The 19,090-nt window shown below is 35.8% G+C and overlaps 1 protein-coding gene across 1 annotated transcript; it reads right to left on the reverse strand.

The window, feature by feature from the left end:
* Positions 1–516: 516 nt before the first annotated feature.
* LOC121328175 (seven in absentia homolog 3-like) lies at positions 517–18,722 on the reverse strand. Its single transcript, XM_041272729.1, has 2 exons — positions 18,464–18,722; positions 517–1,778 (listed from the first exon to the last, which is right to left on the reverse strand). Exons 1-2 carry the CDS (start codon positions 18,599–18,601, stop codon positions 1,200–1,202), a joined length of 717 nt encoding a protein of 238 aa, XP_041128663.1. The 5' UTR covers positions 18,602–18,722; the 3' UTR covers positions 517–1,199.
* Positions 18,723–19,090: the final 368 nt, after the last annotated feature.

Here is a 19,090-nt window from a genome sequence, read left to right on the forward strand (position 1 = left end):
GTTTTATTGTTGATTATCCCCTGCACCTGACTATCACTGTAAATTAGAGTCAGGTGCAGGGTATTTAAGGAAAGCAGTCAGTTTGCTCAGGACGATGTGGCTGTAGAGTGAGGAGCTCGAGGTGTTATGGTGAGGTAAAAAACTTATGTTTGGTTTTTATAAAAATCTGCATTAGAGTTTGTTTTGGGTTGTATGTCAGGTAAACAGCTTGGCTGTCCTGCGTCTTAGTCAGGGACCTGCATATGTTTAGTTAGTGCTTAATGAGAGCTAGGTGTTTGTTTTTTGTTTGTTTGCTTGATTTATTTTTGAGTAAAAGTGCACGAAAGCACTTTAAAAATCAAGTTTTATCTCTGCGTCACGTTTTTAAAGGGACATGAACCCGATTGGAGTCTGTTTACTATATATATATATATATATATATATATATATATAATATATATATATATATATATATATATATATATATATATATATATATATATATATATATATATATATATATATATAATGTGTGGTAAACCATGGTGACCTATGGTAAATGCACAGTGTAACCACGGGGAAAGCATGGGAAACTGCAACATGAATGTGCAAATGATCTGTGATAAAAATAAGGGAGGAGATATATTTTATACCAACAATAACATGGAGATTTGCACAAAATGCCAAAACAGGTGTTTGATAGGGTCCAGTCTGCATGTGCGTTGGTAATGTCCTGCAGCAGCTAATTTCTGACCTGAAGTGCTTCTGTTCACCTTCTCCAGGGTGTACTTAACCTAAGTGCTGCTGCTTTTATGAAGCTTTCTTTTACAGTGAATTTTTCCGCATTGACAGCACTAAAAACACCACCCTGACCAACTTTTTCACATCAAATCTAAGTTCTGCAATGTAAAGGAATTGATGACGATATAACTGTAATGACAAAGTAAAATGTTTGAAAGATTTCCCCGTAATTCTTCAGGACTGAATGTAACTGAAGTTATTCAATGCGGTGCTAAGTTATGCAACATTTGTCAATCTCGCAGTGGCAGTGTTTTTTTCTCTTCAGGTTTTAACACTTTGAAATCAAGGTATAGATTGACTCAAGCCTGCTGGCAAGTTGCGACCCCAGCTTTCCATCTTCAACATTTCAGTACCAGGTATAGGATTCGCATACAGATCCATACTGCCTGCAGTTTTTTAGTTAAAATGTAAAAGATGTGCTATGCCTGTTTGTCAGCAGATATTGAAATACGGATCCCCAGTTTCCCTTTGTCTGAGAAGAGGTGAGCAAGAGAGGCATTGAGCACTAGGCAGTCACTCTCTGCGATTACAGTACCGAGCCCCTCGGAGAAGGATCTCACAGCAGACTCCCAGCTCAGCCGCCTGCGTTCGCTGCTCAGCTCCAGCCTGTAGGTGAACCTTTCGGCCACCATGCTGGGCCCCAGCAGCATGACAGCAGCAAAGTACTGCTGGTGTCCCTGTCGCCGTTCCTGCTTCTTGAGTACCAGCAGGAACTGCTGTCCCAGGCAGGACTGCACCGTCACCCAGTCCTCTGCATCCTGGAGGTGGAAATCGGCTGCCAAGAACACGATGCGCTGCCCCTGGAGGGTGGAGGCCCTGTGTGTGTCTTTGAGGTGGAGCGCCACCACCTCCAGGTCCCCCTGCCACCCACAGGATAGCAGAGGGCAGGAGCAGGGGCAGGGGCTGGCTACTCCTGCATCGCAGGGGTGAGAGGCTCTGTTCTCGGCATGACCTGCACTGGAACTAGAACTGTAGCGACCACTCCTGGCGGATGCATCCTGGGAAATACAGAAAATCATATTTTAATGGCGAGTGCTACATCCACTGTGTCCCCATAGTTTATTTAAGTGGTAATTTGAATATAAGTTATCAAAATGGAGAATACTTGCTAAAATACACTTTTTGATATGTGTTGTTTACTATATGACACAGGATGTTGTTAAAAGGGTTATGACATAACTGCATACATCTTACCTACTCTGCACTATGCTATTTGCATCTTTCATGTGCAATTTTGAAAGGATGGAGAGAGTGTCACTCTAGGTGACCTGGGAAGTGCAAGTAGAACAGACTACCTAAAAGTATGGCATGATAGCAAGCTTTCTTTACCCTAGGATAGGCATAATATAAAGTGTTTCTTCCAAAACTGTGCATGGAAGACCTAGATACTTGTAAATGGAAATGCAAGACAGGTCAAATGTATGGCTTTAATTCATTAGATATATGGTCAATTCATTTTTACTAACATGTACCTAAGGTCCTACTTCAATTGAACTTGAGAGGACCACTACACACACTTACCAAAAGACTTGTATTAATGTTAATATTCATAGTAAACAGTTGCATTCCTCATTTCGTGTTCAGATGTAACATTTGGAAAATGGTAATCAGCAAATTCTACTAATGCAGTTATTGGCTTAGGAGGAGGCCTTTCAATTACTGATAAAGAAAAACGACATTACTTCTCGCAGATGCTTTGCTAACTAATGCGTTGTGCATATTTCCAGTTATCAATGCACAAGATTGAATACCCTGAAGTCCAAGGTTGTAAAATTGGAATGAACAATAAACCAGTGTGTGGCGCAGCGCAATTATTTTTCATTAACTTAAAAAGATAACGAAGGATGGAGACTTTTCTCTGCATGCATCTGTGATTAATTTGGTTTCATTAAACGCTTTGGCAGGATCGTTTCGAAGGGCTTGTAAGTCTTTAAGGGAAATAAAATCTATTTGAGTTATTTGTTAACCTGGTCCCTTGAGGTCTAATTCTCAGGAGTCGTCTAGCAATAGGCTTTACATATTTATTACAAACTACACACACACACACAACTGCAATGGTTTCAAATGTTAAGCAAAAAAACCAAACAAAAAAAAACAAAAAAACAATTGCAGTAAATAATGTCATGGTCAAAAACGGACTCTTAAGATTTATCTAGGTGGCTATGGCATATGACTGCAAGGAATACTAAATGAATGATCTCAGAAGAGGTATTTCTATATGTTGAGGAGACTCTGCATACAATTCCTCTAACAGCTACAGCTAAAAGTAGAAGTACACTTTAGCATCTGTAACACTTTAGTTTGGGGATCTGTTATAAGTAGTTCTTGGCATCTTTCTGGAGATATTTTTGTCCATTCTTCAACACATACAGCTTTGAGTTTGGCAGTCGACTTTGGTTTCCTTTTTGCAACTGCAGTCTTCAAGTCAATCCTAAACATCTTGATGGGGTTCAAGTCTGGGGACTGAGATGGCCAATAAATAACTGCGACCAGGGCTCCAGAGGAGGTTTTGGGTCTGTGAGTAACTTATGCTCCAATTTTAACACAGAGAGAATAGAATGTAGTTTCAGGGGGTAAAATGCAACATTACCTTGAAGTCACGAGTAATCTTGATTAAATACTGTGCAATCTTTAATGGTAATTGGATAGGCATTAAAAAAGAGCCTTCCATTTTAACTACAATGTTACTTTGAGCTATGATACAAAAATGCATGTGTTCTATAAGGTTATTTATTGGCTCACACTGACTGCAAATTAATTATGTTACTTATATTTTAACATTCATTACACTCGGTGAACATGTTAAAACTTCAATATAACACCGTACAGATAAATAAAATAAGGAAATGCATTAATAAGTTATGAAACAGTTTGATTAATGTTATAGGCTCCTTTTTTAGCGGTTGCCCCTGGCGATGGTTCCAGCTGGACTGGGGTGTTTACGCTTCAACCTGTGTAGCTTCGATTTTTTTTCTTATTCTTATTGTGATTGGCTACAAAGACAACAGGTCTAGCCAGAGGTTGGATAATGTTTGCTGGTTGGTTTTTCTTGTGTACAGTTTCCTGTAAGACATTATATTCTTGGAGATGTAGTTGTTAAGTTTTAGGGGATTGAGGCGGGAGCAGAGGCAGACAAGTTGTGTAGCAAAATTCTTATGGGTATTTTTACGCATTAAATTAAAATTTTGTACGTATTTTGGATTTTTTAATGTGTAAAAACTGCAGGTATGCAGCTTATCTGGACCGCTGACTGTAATCATCTTTTTGTTCAAAAATTACTTTGTAGATTTTGCAGAATGCTTAGTATCATTATCCATCTGGAATACAAACTTCCGTACAATTAGTCTTCTAGCACTAGGTAACAAATGAGAGTGTAAAATTTCTTGATATTTTGTAGCATTTATTGATCCTTCTGCAATACAAAGGTCTCCAGTGTCTGAGGAAGAAAAACAAGCCCATATCATCACACAACCTTCATCATGTTTAACACTGGGCAGGATGAACTTTTCTTTGCATTTCTCTCTGTTCCTAAAAACATATTGTTGCTTTCTTGGTGAAAAAAGTTATATTTTGGTAAAATTTGATTGATGAATTCATCAGGCTTCTTCAAGTATTCAACTGAAAACTCCAATCACTTTCATTTGTGTATTGGTTTTAACAAAGGTTTGCATCTTAGTTTTTGTCCATGGAAATTCATCTTGTTAGGTATCGTTGAATTGTTCGCTTGTGAATTTCTTGACCATCTTCTCTCAATTCTTATGTATTTTGCCAGGGTGCTAGAATGATTCTTTTTCCAGATTTTGCAGAAATCTTTCTTCGTCTTCCACACCTGGAGCTATATGCAGAGGCAGACAAGTTGTGTAGCAAAATTCTTATGGGTATTTTTACGCATTAAATTAAAATTTTGTGTGTATTTTGGATTTTTTAATGTGTAAAAACTGCAGGTATGCAGCTTATCTGGACCGCTGACTGTAATCATCTTTTTGTTCAAAAATTACTTTGTAGATTTTGCAGAATGCTTAGTATCATTATCCATCTGGAATACAAACTTCCGTACAATTAGTCTTCTAGCACTAGGTAACAAATGAGAGTGTAAAATTTCTTGATATTTTGTAGCATTTATTGATCCTTCTGCAATACAAAGGTCTCCAGTGTCTGAGGAAGAAAAACAAGCCCATATCATCACACAACCTTCATCATGTTTAACACTGGGCAGGATGAACTTTTCTTTAAATTCTCTCTCTTCCTCCAAACATATTGTTGCTTTCTTGGTGAAAAAAGTTATATTTTGGTAAAATTTGATTGATGAATTCATCAGGCTTCTTCAAGTATTCAACTGAAAACTCCAATCACTTTCATTTGTGTATTGTTTTTAACAAAGGTTTGCATCTTAGTTTTTGTCCATGGAAATTCATCTTGTTAGGTATCGTTGAATTGTTCGCTTGTGAATTTCTTGACCATCTTCTCTCAATTCTTATGTATTTTGCCAGGGTGCTAGAATGATTCTTTTTCCAGATTTTGCAGAAATCTTTCTTCGTCTTCCACACCTGGAGCTATATGCAGTAGTTCCTGTTCTCCTGTGTTTGTCAATAATAGCCCACACAGTTCTTTTCGGTAAACCAAATCTTTTTGCTATTTTTCTGGTAGTTTCTCCTTTTTTTGTTGTATCTCTGCCATTTTGAGATTGTTGCTGTACTCTTTAGTTTTAACCATTTTTGTTGCTTTTTTTAGTCACAAATTTTAAATTTTATTTTTCAGCACTTGATGATTATATATTTGTGTATTCTATAATTATCACCAGGTATTGGTATTCAATAAGGATAATTGTCAATAATTAGCTGGGTTTCATACAAAAAATGTTGATTGCTCAATACTTTTGTCAAAAAATTAAATTAGTTATTTTTCATTTTATGCATGTTATGTAATAATGTATTGTTTTATTATAAAGCTGAGTCTCTACTTTACTGTATATCTTTCAATAGAACAATTAAAAATGTATAGAATCACTTTCTTTGTGGTTTTTCTCATTTTTTTAAACTGCCCAAATAATACTGTTTATATATATATATGTGTGTATATGTGTGTATATATATATATATATATATATATATATATATATATATATATATATATATATATATATATTATATATATATATATATATATATATATATATATTAATGTATATATGGGGGGGGCCTTCATCCGCCGTGGATTGAAAAAGGTTGATGATGATGATTGATTCATTGCTCCTTTAAAAGCAGACCTAGGACACAGAAACTTGATTTTTCAGCGCGGATGCGCTACTTTTTTTAATAAGCGAAACAGAAATACACAACAAAACAGAAACAAGACCTAACTCTATTTTGACAGGTCCCTGACTAACACATAGGACGGCTAAGCCGTTTACTTGTCATAAAACATTATAATCACAAGCCTACACTTTACCTTGTCCACATCTGGGCGCACACACTTACCCAGACGGGTTTCGTCACACATCAGCCTTGCAGACTGACTGGTCTACTCTTAAATACCCTGTATCTGGCTCTGATTTTCAATAATCGCCAGGTGCAGGCAATAATAATTAACACTTAAACAAGACGTGCATGTTCTTTTAAGCAGGGAAGATTCTACCTCTCTCCCTGTTATCTCACAGTATATATATGTATATATATATATATATATATATAATATAATATATATATAGTATATATATATATATATATATATATATATATATATATATATGTCTATATATATTATATATATATGTGTGTGTATGCGCATACACACACACACACACTGTTGTGCAAAAGTCTTAGACATGTTGCATTTTTCTACTCTGATGCATTATGAGCATCAACAATTTACTCAAAGCCTCCACTAGTGTTTTCTACTATTATAACAACTTTGACATGCATAAGAAGGAAAAACATTGAGTGAAATAGCTCGCATCACTTGATTTTCAGGGTGTGGTATCTGAAGCACAATCAACAAGTACAGAGAAACATCATCTGTAATTGACAAACCCAGGACTGGAAGACCCAAAAAGCTGTCTAACAAGGATGCGCAATGCTTGAAGATAATATCCTTAAAGAATAGAAAGAAGACACGCGTTGAATTGAAAACAGAACTGGCAGAAGGCACAGGTGTCGTTGTCCGTCTATCAACAGTCCAAACCACCTTTGCCCATTATTTCATAGTCCAATTTTTGTGTTCTTATGCATATTTTAACCTTTTAGTCTAGTTCCTATTTCTTAACAGAGGTATTCTTACTGCAAAACATCCTTTAAGTCCTGATTTCAAGAGTGACCTTTGTACTGTTAATTTGATGGACAATGACACCTGTGCCTTCTGCCAGTTCTGTTGTCAATTCAATGCGTGTCTTCTTTCTATTCCTTAAAGTTAGTGTCTTCAAGCATTGCTCATCCTTGTAATATATATTGCTATTATCTATACTGCATTATCATTCTTAACATTTTACATTATATATAGCAAATATATATAGGACCGTAGAGTGCAGCGTTTATTAACTTGTGGCATCACTAGGGTACTCTCTGAACGTTCATGGTGTATCCTGTATTTATCAGAGTGTCTCCACTCAGTTCTTATGCTTTCCTCGAATGTGAATCTTCCAGATATTTTTTTCATAGGCAGAAATATGCTAAAGAGACTAATGTGTACTGGCCCCTTTATTACTATTATTATTATTATTATTATTATTATTATTATTATTATTATTTAAACAGTGGTAGTATTTACTCTATTAGCCATCTAGATGCATTATATAGACCCACAAAATATTGAAACAATGCATTCCAATACTGTTGCAATACTTCAGCATACAACATTGATTAAGAAAACCTTAAATGTTTTTAAGACCACTAGTAAGTGTGCATTATTTTTTTTTGAAGTACCCCCTTCATTAATAAGTATTTTTTTCATTTAAAAGATGCTGTAATGGAACAAGCAGTCAATATCACCCACATTTCTTTGCCTTGTTTTGACAGCTGATGGTGCAGTGCCCTAATGGCTTACAGTAAATGAGTAAAAAGGAATTGCTTGCTAAAAAAAAATCTGGGACAAATCCAAAACCACTCTCAGGCAAGCATTAAAATACCCTCTCTAATACAAAGTTAATGTGTTCATCTATTTCTTTATTTTTTATTTATTTATTTTGGGGGGGGGGGGGGGGGGGGGGGGGGGGGGTTGCTTTATGGGGGAGAGATTTTCATTCCAAACAGTATTAATAACTTAAATCAGTGTTATCATTTGTAAATTCCTGTTGCAGTGTGGCAGGGTGAAGGCTCTGCCGAAGCATGGGTATGTGTGTGTGTGGGGGGAATACTGGGTGTAAGGGAGAAAAATCACTTGGGAATGTGGCTGCAACCAGGAATTGAATAAGTGAATAATTAAGACTCCAGCCAAATAGGGTGAGCATGGGTGTTAGTTAGGAATGATTGGGATTGATGCTGGTGTTATAGGTAGAAATAGACGTTGAGATGGAGGGGGAGGTGGAGTGGAGGTGGAGAGGAAGGTGGGAGGGGGAGGTGGAGGGGGATGGCCCTCTCCATCCCTAGAGAAGAGGAGCTTGAGGTGGAGGTGGAGGGGGGAGTTGCATGTGAGGGTGAGGTAGAGGTGAAGGTAGAGGTTGAGTGGGAGGGGAGGGGAGGTGGGAGGAGGGAGGGGTGGAGAAGGAGGGGGGAGAGTTGTCAGTGGAGAGCGAGGTAGAGGTGAAGGTGAAGTTAGAGGTTAAGTGGGAGGGGAGAGGGATGGAGAGGGGGAGGTATAGGGGGAGTTGGCAGTGGAGGGAGAGGTAGAGGTAAAGATGAAAGTGGATGGGGAGGGGAGGTGGAGATTGAGGGGTAGGTGGAGACTGGAAGTTGGCAATGGAGGTGTGGTGGTGGTGGTGGATATGGAGGGGGAGGGGGAGGTTAAGGTGGAGGGGGAGGTGTGTGTTTTTTGTTCCGTGTTGCGTGCTGGGCTGTGCTGTCCCCTCCTTTGTTTATGTTTTTGTGTTTTGTAGACTTTTTGTTTTCGACCTTGTGTCGTTTTATTTGATTAATGTGTTTTGTCTAATGGATGTCCGTGTTATTTTTGTTTATATGATTAAACGTGCACATTAGTGCTTCAAAACTTGCATATTCTGTGTCTGCGTCTCACTTCCTGGTCATAACATCCTGGCTAGTGATGCTGTCCTGTCACAGTGCCAGACCGTAGTTTTTTTCCTTCCAACTAAAATTTGGTTCTACAAGAAAAAAATACTCACAAAAGGTGGTATTATAAAGACCAAATATCTTTTTTTACCACAGTTTAATCTTTGAGAAGGTCACTTCTATCCCGTAGTCTTATGGCCCTTTATAGATTGCATGTTTAGCATAAGTGGCAGGCAAGGGTTTTGAAGGCTGCCATGAAGGGCATGAGATTGTTTATACATTGCTATTGCAGCCTGAATGCTGCTCTGCAGAACCCACAGTCTTGTTCATTGGCAAATTCAAAACTAATCTTCAAAATACCACAAAAGTCATAGTTTGGTGAGGGCTATGTGACTATGACAAATTCAAGGGGGAAATATCTATAGTGCAAGTCTCTACCAGCTTTCAGAAGCTAAATTGAATTCTTGTCTCTTTGTTAAAGCAGTTGATCTTCCTGACAGCAATTGAATGAAAGCAGCACTAAAGAAAAACGATTGCCAAAATTAAATAAGTATAGAAATTGGTGCTGCAAATAGCCATAATGTAATCTATATATTAGCACCGCACAGCTGTATTTCGCCTTTGTGGCAAAATTATTGTGTTAAATTATTTAGTTATTTATTTTGCCATGGAGAGAATAAAGTTAGACTAGTACTCCAATGAATCTTTATCGCTTACCGTTAGTCTCACATCGATGACACAAAAAGTCCCTGTGGGAAACTAACTAGAAGCATGTTTTAATTAGCTTTAGTAAAGAACATGTTCGCTGTCCTCAAACAAGGTTGTAATGGAAAAACGGAAGCAATGTAAGGATTGGAAACCAAATACTGTAGCATGAATGATACGTCAGTGAAGAATTATTGTGTTCAACACTAGAGCAAACCCACTACTTGCCATACCAGTCTCCTGTGATATAAATATCCATCCATTGTCTTTTATTACCATAATCATGGTTGATATTTATTATTCACATACCCTGTGTCTCCTTACAACCATGCTGAACATATGGCAGTGCATAGAAACAAAATCAGCAGCCACAGAAGTGTTGACAGATATTTAAATATGACATTCTGCCTGAGCTCCAGTTAGCTACAAATATGTGTACAGTTTCATTCCACAGTTGATAAACCAACCCTTGGTTTACCAAGGTATATTTGAATGGCAATTTTGCAGTTGGCCATGCTATTTTTCCTTGCAAATAAAATACGGTGCTTTTACTGGGCTGTACCAAGGTTTCTATAATGCATTACCAAGTTACCAATAATTCATCACTGTGAACTGTTGGTAACTATGGCACTGCTTGTATGGTCTTTACCATTACCATGCTTTAGTTTTCTATGCTTCTACCCTGGTGTAATTGTAAAAGGGAGAGTAGGTGAGTAACAATCAATACAATGCTAATGCTCAAAAATAAATCAGAGGGATTTCTTTACAGCAAGCAGACAGTTAACAGGAGTGTTCCTTTAAAATAGTTTAATAACATAAAATGGCACTGCAGTTCTGTTTACAGTGAATTATCAGCCTATTGGGTAATAAGAGTGACTGACAGTACATAATAATGCCCTATAACTGTCAATCACTTCTCTAACCCCCGGGGCAAGCCACATACTTAATTGAAACGCATGTTGGATTTACTGTGAAGTTGTTACTTGCTGTTATGAATATGGCATGGTTGCTAGGTGCAGGGGTGTGCTGATTTGAAAGAAAGTGTGTCAGTTTACTGGATTATTAGAACACTGGGTTATTCTGTTTTATTAAATTGTTCTGACAAAATAATTTATTTTGCCATCGGCTACAGTGTTACTGTAACTAGAATTGTGATACAACCTAATGCCAAACGCATTGTTTAAAGTATTTCTTGTTTTTCATTATATAATGTTATTTGGAGGCTAGCATAATAATAATAATAATAATAATAATAATAATAATAATAATAATAATAATAATTATTATTATTATTATTATTATTATTATTATTATAATAATAATAATAATAATAATGCCATAACAAGTTAAAAAAAAATAATGAAATATGTTCTTGAAAAAGTTATATAAAATGTTTTTGTTCCCTGTAAAATAGTAATTTGAGGCTGTACCAAGTGGAAAGTCATTTTTTTCTGTTGGAGGGGTCAGAAATCAAGACCAGAGGACAAAGCTGGAAATGATGTGTAGATAGCCAATGACACTGTTTTACACATAAAGGGTATGGAATGGGTTACCTTGCCATGTTATTGATGCTGAATCAATGGCACCCTTTAAAACCCTACTTGACAAAGCTTGAGATCAGCCAGCTACTAAGAACCAGTCAGAGGAGCACTGGTGGGCTGAATGACCTCCTCTTGTTTATAAATGTTCTTCATCTTAAGTTCTATATAGACAATGCTAGAGGTTACTGAGTTTAAATGTACATGAGCACTGTACAGGTGATTAATAAATAACATTGGTTAATTAGACATTCCTAACCATACAGCATCAGTTTCCCAAAACAATACTTTAGCATTGCTGGTTATTTACTTTGAACTGTCTAGAAATGCAACCCCCTCAAAGCTTTATTACAAATGAAGAATGACATTTAGCCGCCTGATGTATTTGCATGCAATACAGAATCTTTGTGAAATTGTATAATCTTATTATTTAAAAGCTTCACCCATTGATTTAATCCCAATGGCTTGACTTAAGCTGATATAGATCTACTTTCTTGGCTGTTTCTTAAAGGATTGATTTTTCTTTTCTTGGTCTAAGCATAAAGGCCAATAAAACTAAAAGCTTAAAGCACCTAAGAATGTAATGATTTATGAAGACAATCAATATTTCAGTTACAGTGAATTAATCATACAGTGCTGTATACAGTCCTTTTAATAGAATGTAACATATCGCAGTACTGCACAGCCACCCGTGTCATCATGGCTTCAGATATATTAAAGAGCAATTAAAACAGACATCAAATATGCACTTATATGGACTGTTCTTGTGCTGTAATGTATACTGATCAAGTAATTGAAAATGAGCGATTTAAATCTTAAGGCCTTTCCCTATTAGCCATACCTTTTTTAACTTTTAACTTTGTGTTTACTTCACTTAAAAAAAGCATATTTTATTTTCATAGTATTTTTTAAAATGTCTTTATCGTGTTTAAAAATGAGCTTAGTCCCTTAAAAACTGTACTTATACACTTGTATTTAAGAGTTATCATTATTAGGTATGGAATTTCCTCTTCATTAATGTCTGAGTTATTTACTCCTGGTTTGGTAATTTAATCAAGCGCATTCTAACTTTTTAAAAAAATGTTTATGCTCATGGCCATTTGAAGTAAATTGCTTTGGGAATGTGGCCCATTGTTGTGTGATTACAAATAATACTTTTGGCAATTACTTTTTTGTAATTATACTGTAACGCATAAAATGTAAGTATTTTACTCTAAGAACCAGCTGATACTTCATAAGAGAGTCTGATATGAGGTTGAGGTTAAGTAATTTCAAACGATTAAGTGATGCAAATTGGCACATCTCTCTTTGTCATTGAAGAAATCTTCCCTGGTCCTAAGGCTGACCTATAATTATCTTGTCAGGCTATCCATCACTAAAATATACCAGCATCATTTAGGTTTAGTGCTTTAAAAAAAACGAAAGAAATGTTTGCAAAACTGAATTATTCAGGTCATATCATAACTTCTACAGCTCTGAAGATACAGTTCTCTGATGATTTATAATCTTAAACTGATTAGGATGAAAAATGAGGATACCAAGCAGGCCGTCTTTTCCTCTCCATTGCAGGTAACAGTCTTTTAATAGGTCCCTGCAGGTTTGACTTAAGTGCTAACAAATTGAGCCTGTGGACAGTAACTTTGTTTTTCAAGATCAAATGATCCGCTTGAAAATGATAGTGAGTGGGCCTCATCCAATTACAGCACTTCCAACCACATTCTACGGTATGAAATTTTTTCACGTTTGGTTCTATGGCTGATTAAGGGAGGATGAAACATTTCAAATTTTGGTTATTAGTTACAGTATGGTCAACAGGCTCAAATACATTGATGGAGTTTGAACATAACTTCCATATCATTATCACTAATTTGAATATATTAGTACTGTCTCGCTAAATGGTTGATATTGAATTTCTCTACAATTCTTCACAGCCATCTCATTGAACAAGTTATAGCTTCTACACTGACTGGGCACACAATTGGTGAATAGCCTTAATGTGTAGCTCCTTGTATGTCCTTTGAGTGGAAACAGATGTAGCTTGTCCAGTGCTGAAGGTTTCTGTAGCATATCTGTTTTTTGTCACAACATGTTGGTGTATCTGTGGTCTTGATCAGGAAATCAGGAAATCAGTTGTGCAACTGGCTTGTTCCTCAATACACTGGCATTGAACAACCTTCCAGCAATACAGAATACTGGGTGTTCCTAACGTTTGCAGAAAACAATCACTGGAAAGCACATCTCCAGTGGGTCATGACAAATCAAGCTCACAGACATGTGAAATAAACAGTGAGCTACGGTGGCTCAAATCATGGAAATACTCAACACTGGACAAGACACACCAAACAATATGCCAAGAGTTATGCATTGTTAGGTAATTGAGACATTCTCCTATGTGTTGTCCAGTCAGTGTAACAATGACTTGTTTGTCATATTTATATTATTGACTTTTTTTAAACCCATGTGTGTGTGTATGAAGCGTGTTTTAGCTGTGGTTTTGACACATACCTGCTTTAAATGTTGTTTTTCTGCAGCTGCAAAACCCTGAGCTTGAATGCATGAATAATTGAGTATGGCTGAGGAGCTGTAGACACAAGTGTATGTGTGGGCTGGGATGTGTAAAGAGAAAGACAAATGACTTAGATAAGACCAGCAGCAACCTCTTACTCTATATGGGGTGGCCCTGACAGATGGAGAAAAGAGACGCACAACACAGACTAAGAAGAGGAATGGAAATAGATAGCTCAATGTGACACGTTTCAACAAGGCTAAGTACAAAAATAAGCAATGCAACAGTTAACCATGAGGACTCCAGTATACTACAGTAGACAAGCAATGTCTTGCACTGTTAAAAATATCTGTCTGGGTTTCTATTTATAAAAATGTTGTTTTTATCTGTTTTTAATAATTTCTCAAACAGCTGGAAAAAAAGAACCCTGTCATTTTCTGAATATAATACATTGTGAGCATGCCTGATCTGTTTCATTTATCATTCCTTGTGAACCCTCGACCTTGTAAAATGCACACCCCTTGTAAAATGTGCTGTTCTGGTAAGTATAAAACAGAAGACAGAACAGAAGTATAAAACACAATGATACTTTAAGCTGTGTGTATACAATATATATTATAAACATATATGTTGTGCATTATTTTAAACTTGTTATAAATTCATACAATCCCAATAGAAAATATATGGTCTCAAACATAAATAAATGCTCAGCAGCTTTTAGTGACAGCTGCAAGATAAATGGGTCTGTATTCATGTGCTGTAGGTTGTGATATATATGCACATGTAAACTGCAGTCAAGTATGTCCCTCGTATACAACATGCACACTATGCATAGCGTGCTGCAATGCTTCTAACATTTGCCAAATCTAATAGTGTTTTCAGACCAGGCTAATATGGTAGCAAGAGTGTCCTCTGTTAGACTTGCTACTGTCTGCCATCACATCACTGTGGAGTGAGTTCTCCTAACTCCTGTATGCTATCCTACCCGCAGAGGTAATGTCCATCATGCATTTTTAATGTAAGAAAAAAATGTGTGTAAAAATAACTACACAGGACTTTGGTGTTAGGTAACCTCTTGCTTCTTCCAGAATACAAATCTGATCCGTATCTCTTGATTTTTATAATTCATTGTGCAGATCCAACAGAAAGAGCAACTTGGTAGGGATGGGGGTGTCTTACAGCCACTAGGGGCAGTGTGTGGACAGGTTAGACTCAGTATAATACTGCACATGAGTCGGTGTTAAATATAGCTGTAAAATATGATTTTTACACTTATCTAAACAGTGGATTGCCAGCCTGAATCACCTAATAGATACCTGATTCACAGCTACAGACCGCATTGTGAAAAAGGCAAAGCTGAACTGTACAGATTGAATTAAAATGTATCAATAGTTTTAACTACAGAACACTCGGTCACACTGCTCTCCAAACACAAACAGAACTCTGCTGAAATGTTCCATGGCATGACTTTACTGTTGAGTGCACCAGCAGATTCTAAATCATGGTGATGCTATCTGTTTGCTGGATGGATCCTGGAGTGAGCCACTCAATATGGAAACAATGGAGTTGCCCTTATGGAACAAACATATATACATATATAGAAATTAATATATATTTAAAATATATGGGTTATATTTAAAATATATTTTAGTCTGTAATCCATATATTTATTTTATATGGATTACAGACTAATGAAAATATATGGTGCACCATATATTTTCAACATATAAAATAAATATATGGATTACAGACTAAAATATATTTAAAATATATATATATATATATATATATACACACACACACACACACACACACACACACACACACACATATGTAAGGGGCCAATTTCTATGTATGAAAAATATAAGGATCATACTTTTCTACCATATATTAAAAATATGTTTTTTTTCCATAAGAGCATGCTTTGTTGGGATGCACTCCTCTATGCAAACATTTGTGTTTGTACCATTTGGGAAACTGATAGACTTCTTTATTTAACGTCTCATTTCCATAGCAACCTATTTGATGTTTTCACAATAGGAGCCATAGTTTGAACTAGGCCGATGAAATAATTTCCATCTCTTTTCTAGGAATTTTGCTTGGCAAAAGTCTTTGCTTGATATGCAATTAACGACTTGTTGACATGTTACAAAAAGTAATACCTATGCACTAGGGGTGCTTGTATCCAGTATTGTCATTGCATTCAATTATATTGGTGGTTTCCTGTCCCAACACATTTTTCAGACATATGTCTAACATTAGTTATAAAGCTTTGGAATAATACTTATATCCTGTCATTTTCATTTGGTTACATGTCCCTTTTCATATGTTGACTGTTTATTAACATGGAACTGAAAAGCAATATCATTGCAATATATGGGTAATGTTGTATCTGTTAAATAGCAGTATATATTTATGCCACGCAAAATAAATGGTTACAGTGATGTGATTTTCAGCAACTCCATGAACCAATTTTCTGTTTTCTTTATAAAGCAAAAATTGACTTATTCTATTATTCACTAGTAACAGTCATTGTTAAGGCACTAACACCTTGATTTACAGACAGCAACCAAACGCTTACACAGAGTTCCACAGGATAATCTAAATGCGTAGAAAGAGCCTTCCCTATACTACTGAAGCGTGCAATGAAATGAATCAAGAGTCACTTGTTAAGTAATTCTGATGAACCTCCACAACTTGAGTGAATAAGTATGGAGCATGTTAAATGCATTGATTGTGCTGCTACATGGCCATTGGATAAGACAACTGAAACCCCTCAACATATTGTTTTGGCAAATGAGTTCGATCAAAGGGAAGCTGCAAGAGCAGAAATGGGGGAGGCTGTGGGTTACAAATGAACACGAATTCAAAGAAAGGTAGGGAGTGGTATTTATTTGTTATTGGTTCATTTAAAGGTGACTCCACAAAGTATTTGAAGCGAGTCGGTACAAACTGCAAGCATGCTACTAATCAGATTAAAAGAGCAACTATGGTCACCTGTGTTTTTAATTTGCTTTTTCATTTATTGTTATATCACAGATGGTCTTCCCAAAAGAAAATGTTTTATTAACAAAAATATATGTTTACACAAGCCACAGATGTTCTTGTAATAAATATAATTATAATTAATTGCTATTAAATAATTAAATAATTAATTAATTAATTATAGTCCACAGTATCTCAAACTCAATAAAAAAAGAGCATCTAGTGAGCTGAATTCCAGTTTGTAACATTTACTAAAGATAGATGTTATCCAAATTATAAATTGATAGGGCAGTTTGGTGATATTTTGACCCCAGATTATAAAGCATAGGAGCTATCACTAACCTATTTTTCCAATTTAGCCCAACTCAGTTCTTCTGAAATTAACTTCCTGCCACAAAACTAATACCTTTCTAGGGAATGTGGCAAAAGCAATGTGACAAAAAACAAACAAATGATACTATATATATCTATAATCTATATATATATATAGATATATATATATATATATAATTATATATATAATATATAGATATATATTCTATATCTATATCTATATCTATATAGATATATAGATATATAATCTACCCTTAAAAGAACAGTATCTGCAGGGAAGTACTGGGCTGTGTAAACGGTGCGCAATGTCATTTATGGTGTACAGCTGGTGGGGGTAGATTAGAATGACCGTGTATTATCTCTGAAAGCCACATTTCAGTCTTTAATAACAATCTAATATGCAGCTGAGCCTCTGCCCTATTACAAGGTGAGGGAATGATTCCAATTAATGTAAAGTATCCATTCAATGTCAAAAAGAAGGCTTAGCTCAGCTCCATCCCATCTTTTGAATATTGAACTGCAAGGGTCAAGATGACAACTGGGGTGACAGCATACTTCACTAGGATTAGCTCAGTCATGTGTGGCTTTATGTCTGTATGTTTCATTCAATGGAATGTGGAATTCTACTTCAGCCAAATTAAACAACTGTAGCTGGAACTATTAAAAAAGCTGGCTATATTAACTTTTATTTACCTCCTGTCTTTAGGATTCACTGTTCACCTCTCTTTAATACATCTACTTCATTTCTGTCAACTACTTGCATCTGTGTGAGTTTAGTCATCCACAGAAGAATATACCATTTTTTTTTTTTTTTTTTTTTTTTTTTTTTTATAACAGTTATTGAATAAGTGTTGGCATGTAAAAGGGTCTGTTTTAAAAGTGTTATTGTTTATTTGTTTTTTATGTTTAAATGCTGGATGTATTATTCTTGTGCTTTTTAAACTCTTTCTAAAAGAAAAACATTAAAAGATCTTTGTACTTGGAATGCATATGCAGAGACATATTTAAAATGTAATTATGTGCAAACTAATATAGGCTTTTCTATTAAATTCATATTCAAAGTTACCAAAACGTTTTTAAGTGTGATTCTTTTTATTGAACAACAGTTGAAATATATATATATATATATATATATATATATATATATATATATATATATATATATATATATATATATAGCAATATATATATATATAGATATTATATATCAAATGTTTACAAAGTTCTTCGTTGTTGTCTTCTTGTTTGAGTGTATAAAGGATGTTCTATCCATGTGTTAATAAAATAAAAAAAATTAGTCTAAATAAAAAACAAACTTTTCCCCTTAGAGTATGTACTGAATCGTTCTTACACAAATTAGTAATATCAAGAAATAAGAAAAATGCATAGTGATTTATATATCCAGCAATGTCAGATATTGTCTGACATGCACACTTAACAGAAAACAACACGAAACTTACCCTGAGGGAATTGGCAGGGGTCACAACACACACACGCTGTCCAGCAGCTGAGAAAGCCCCCCTATGCTTGGAGGTGTGCTGAAACCTGAGGTGTATGAGGTCCGTGAAGATACCAAAACACTGGGTGAAGAAGAGCATTACAACTTTCTTTAAGACAAAAAAATCTTCTTGGAAACAGGATACACAACCCTCCACTAATCAACTAGCAGCCAGCCCTTCTGAACCAGAGCAAGAGAGAAAGTAGAGAAAGCTGTGCGAAGCCAGCAGAGTACAGCACAGCAAGCAAAGCAGCTTCATAGTCCTCGTCAAAACCAGAGGCTTTAGAATCTTGCAGTAATGGCACAGCCAATCAAAAGGACAGAAATGTTATCCTTGAGGTCCACAGACAACCAATAACAAATGTCTTCCCCGAGAGAAACTCTCTGATGAATAGAGCTGGCTGCTGGAGAATGTATTATTGAACATTACCATACATCAGCACTATGCATTTATCTTCTGATTACCTACATCCATATCCCCAGCACTGGGGACACTTAGGCACAACTGATTGCTCAATTCAACGATTAAATAAATTACATACAACTTTTTTTGTATGTTAATGTTGTAGAACTATAAACAAACAACTAA

The sequence above is a fragment of the Polyodon spathula genome, chromosome 15, assembly GCF_017654505.1.
Source record: "Polyodon spathula isolate WHYD16114869_AA chromosome 15, ASM1765450v1, whole genome shotgun sequence".
Taxonomy (NCBI): domain Eukaryota; kingdom Metazoa; phylum Chordata; class Actinopteri; order Acipenseriformes; family Polyodontidae; genus Polyodon; species Polyodon spathula.

What these genes read in the sequence shown, in the direction of transcription:
- LOC121328175 (XM_041272729.1), bottom strand. Translation starts at nt 18,601, where the DNA reads ATGCTCTTCTTCACCCAGTGTTTTGGTATCTTCACGGACCTCATACAC. An exon ending in CCCCTGCCAATTCCCTCAGG is followed by an intron (nt 1,779 to 18,463) that starts GTAAGTTTCGTG and finishes TGTATTTCCCAG; the next exon opens with GATGCATCCGCCAGGAGTGG.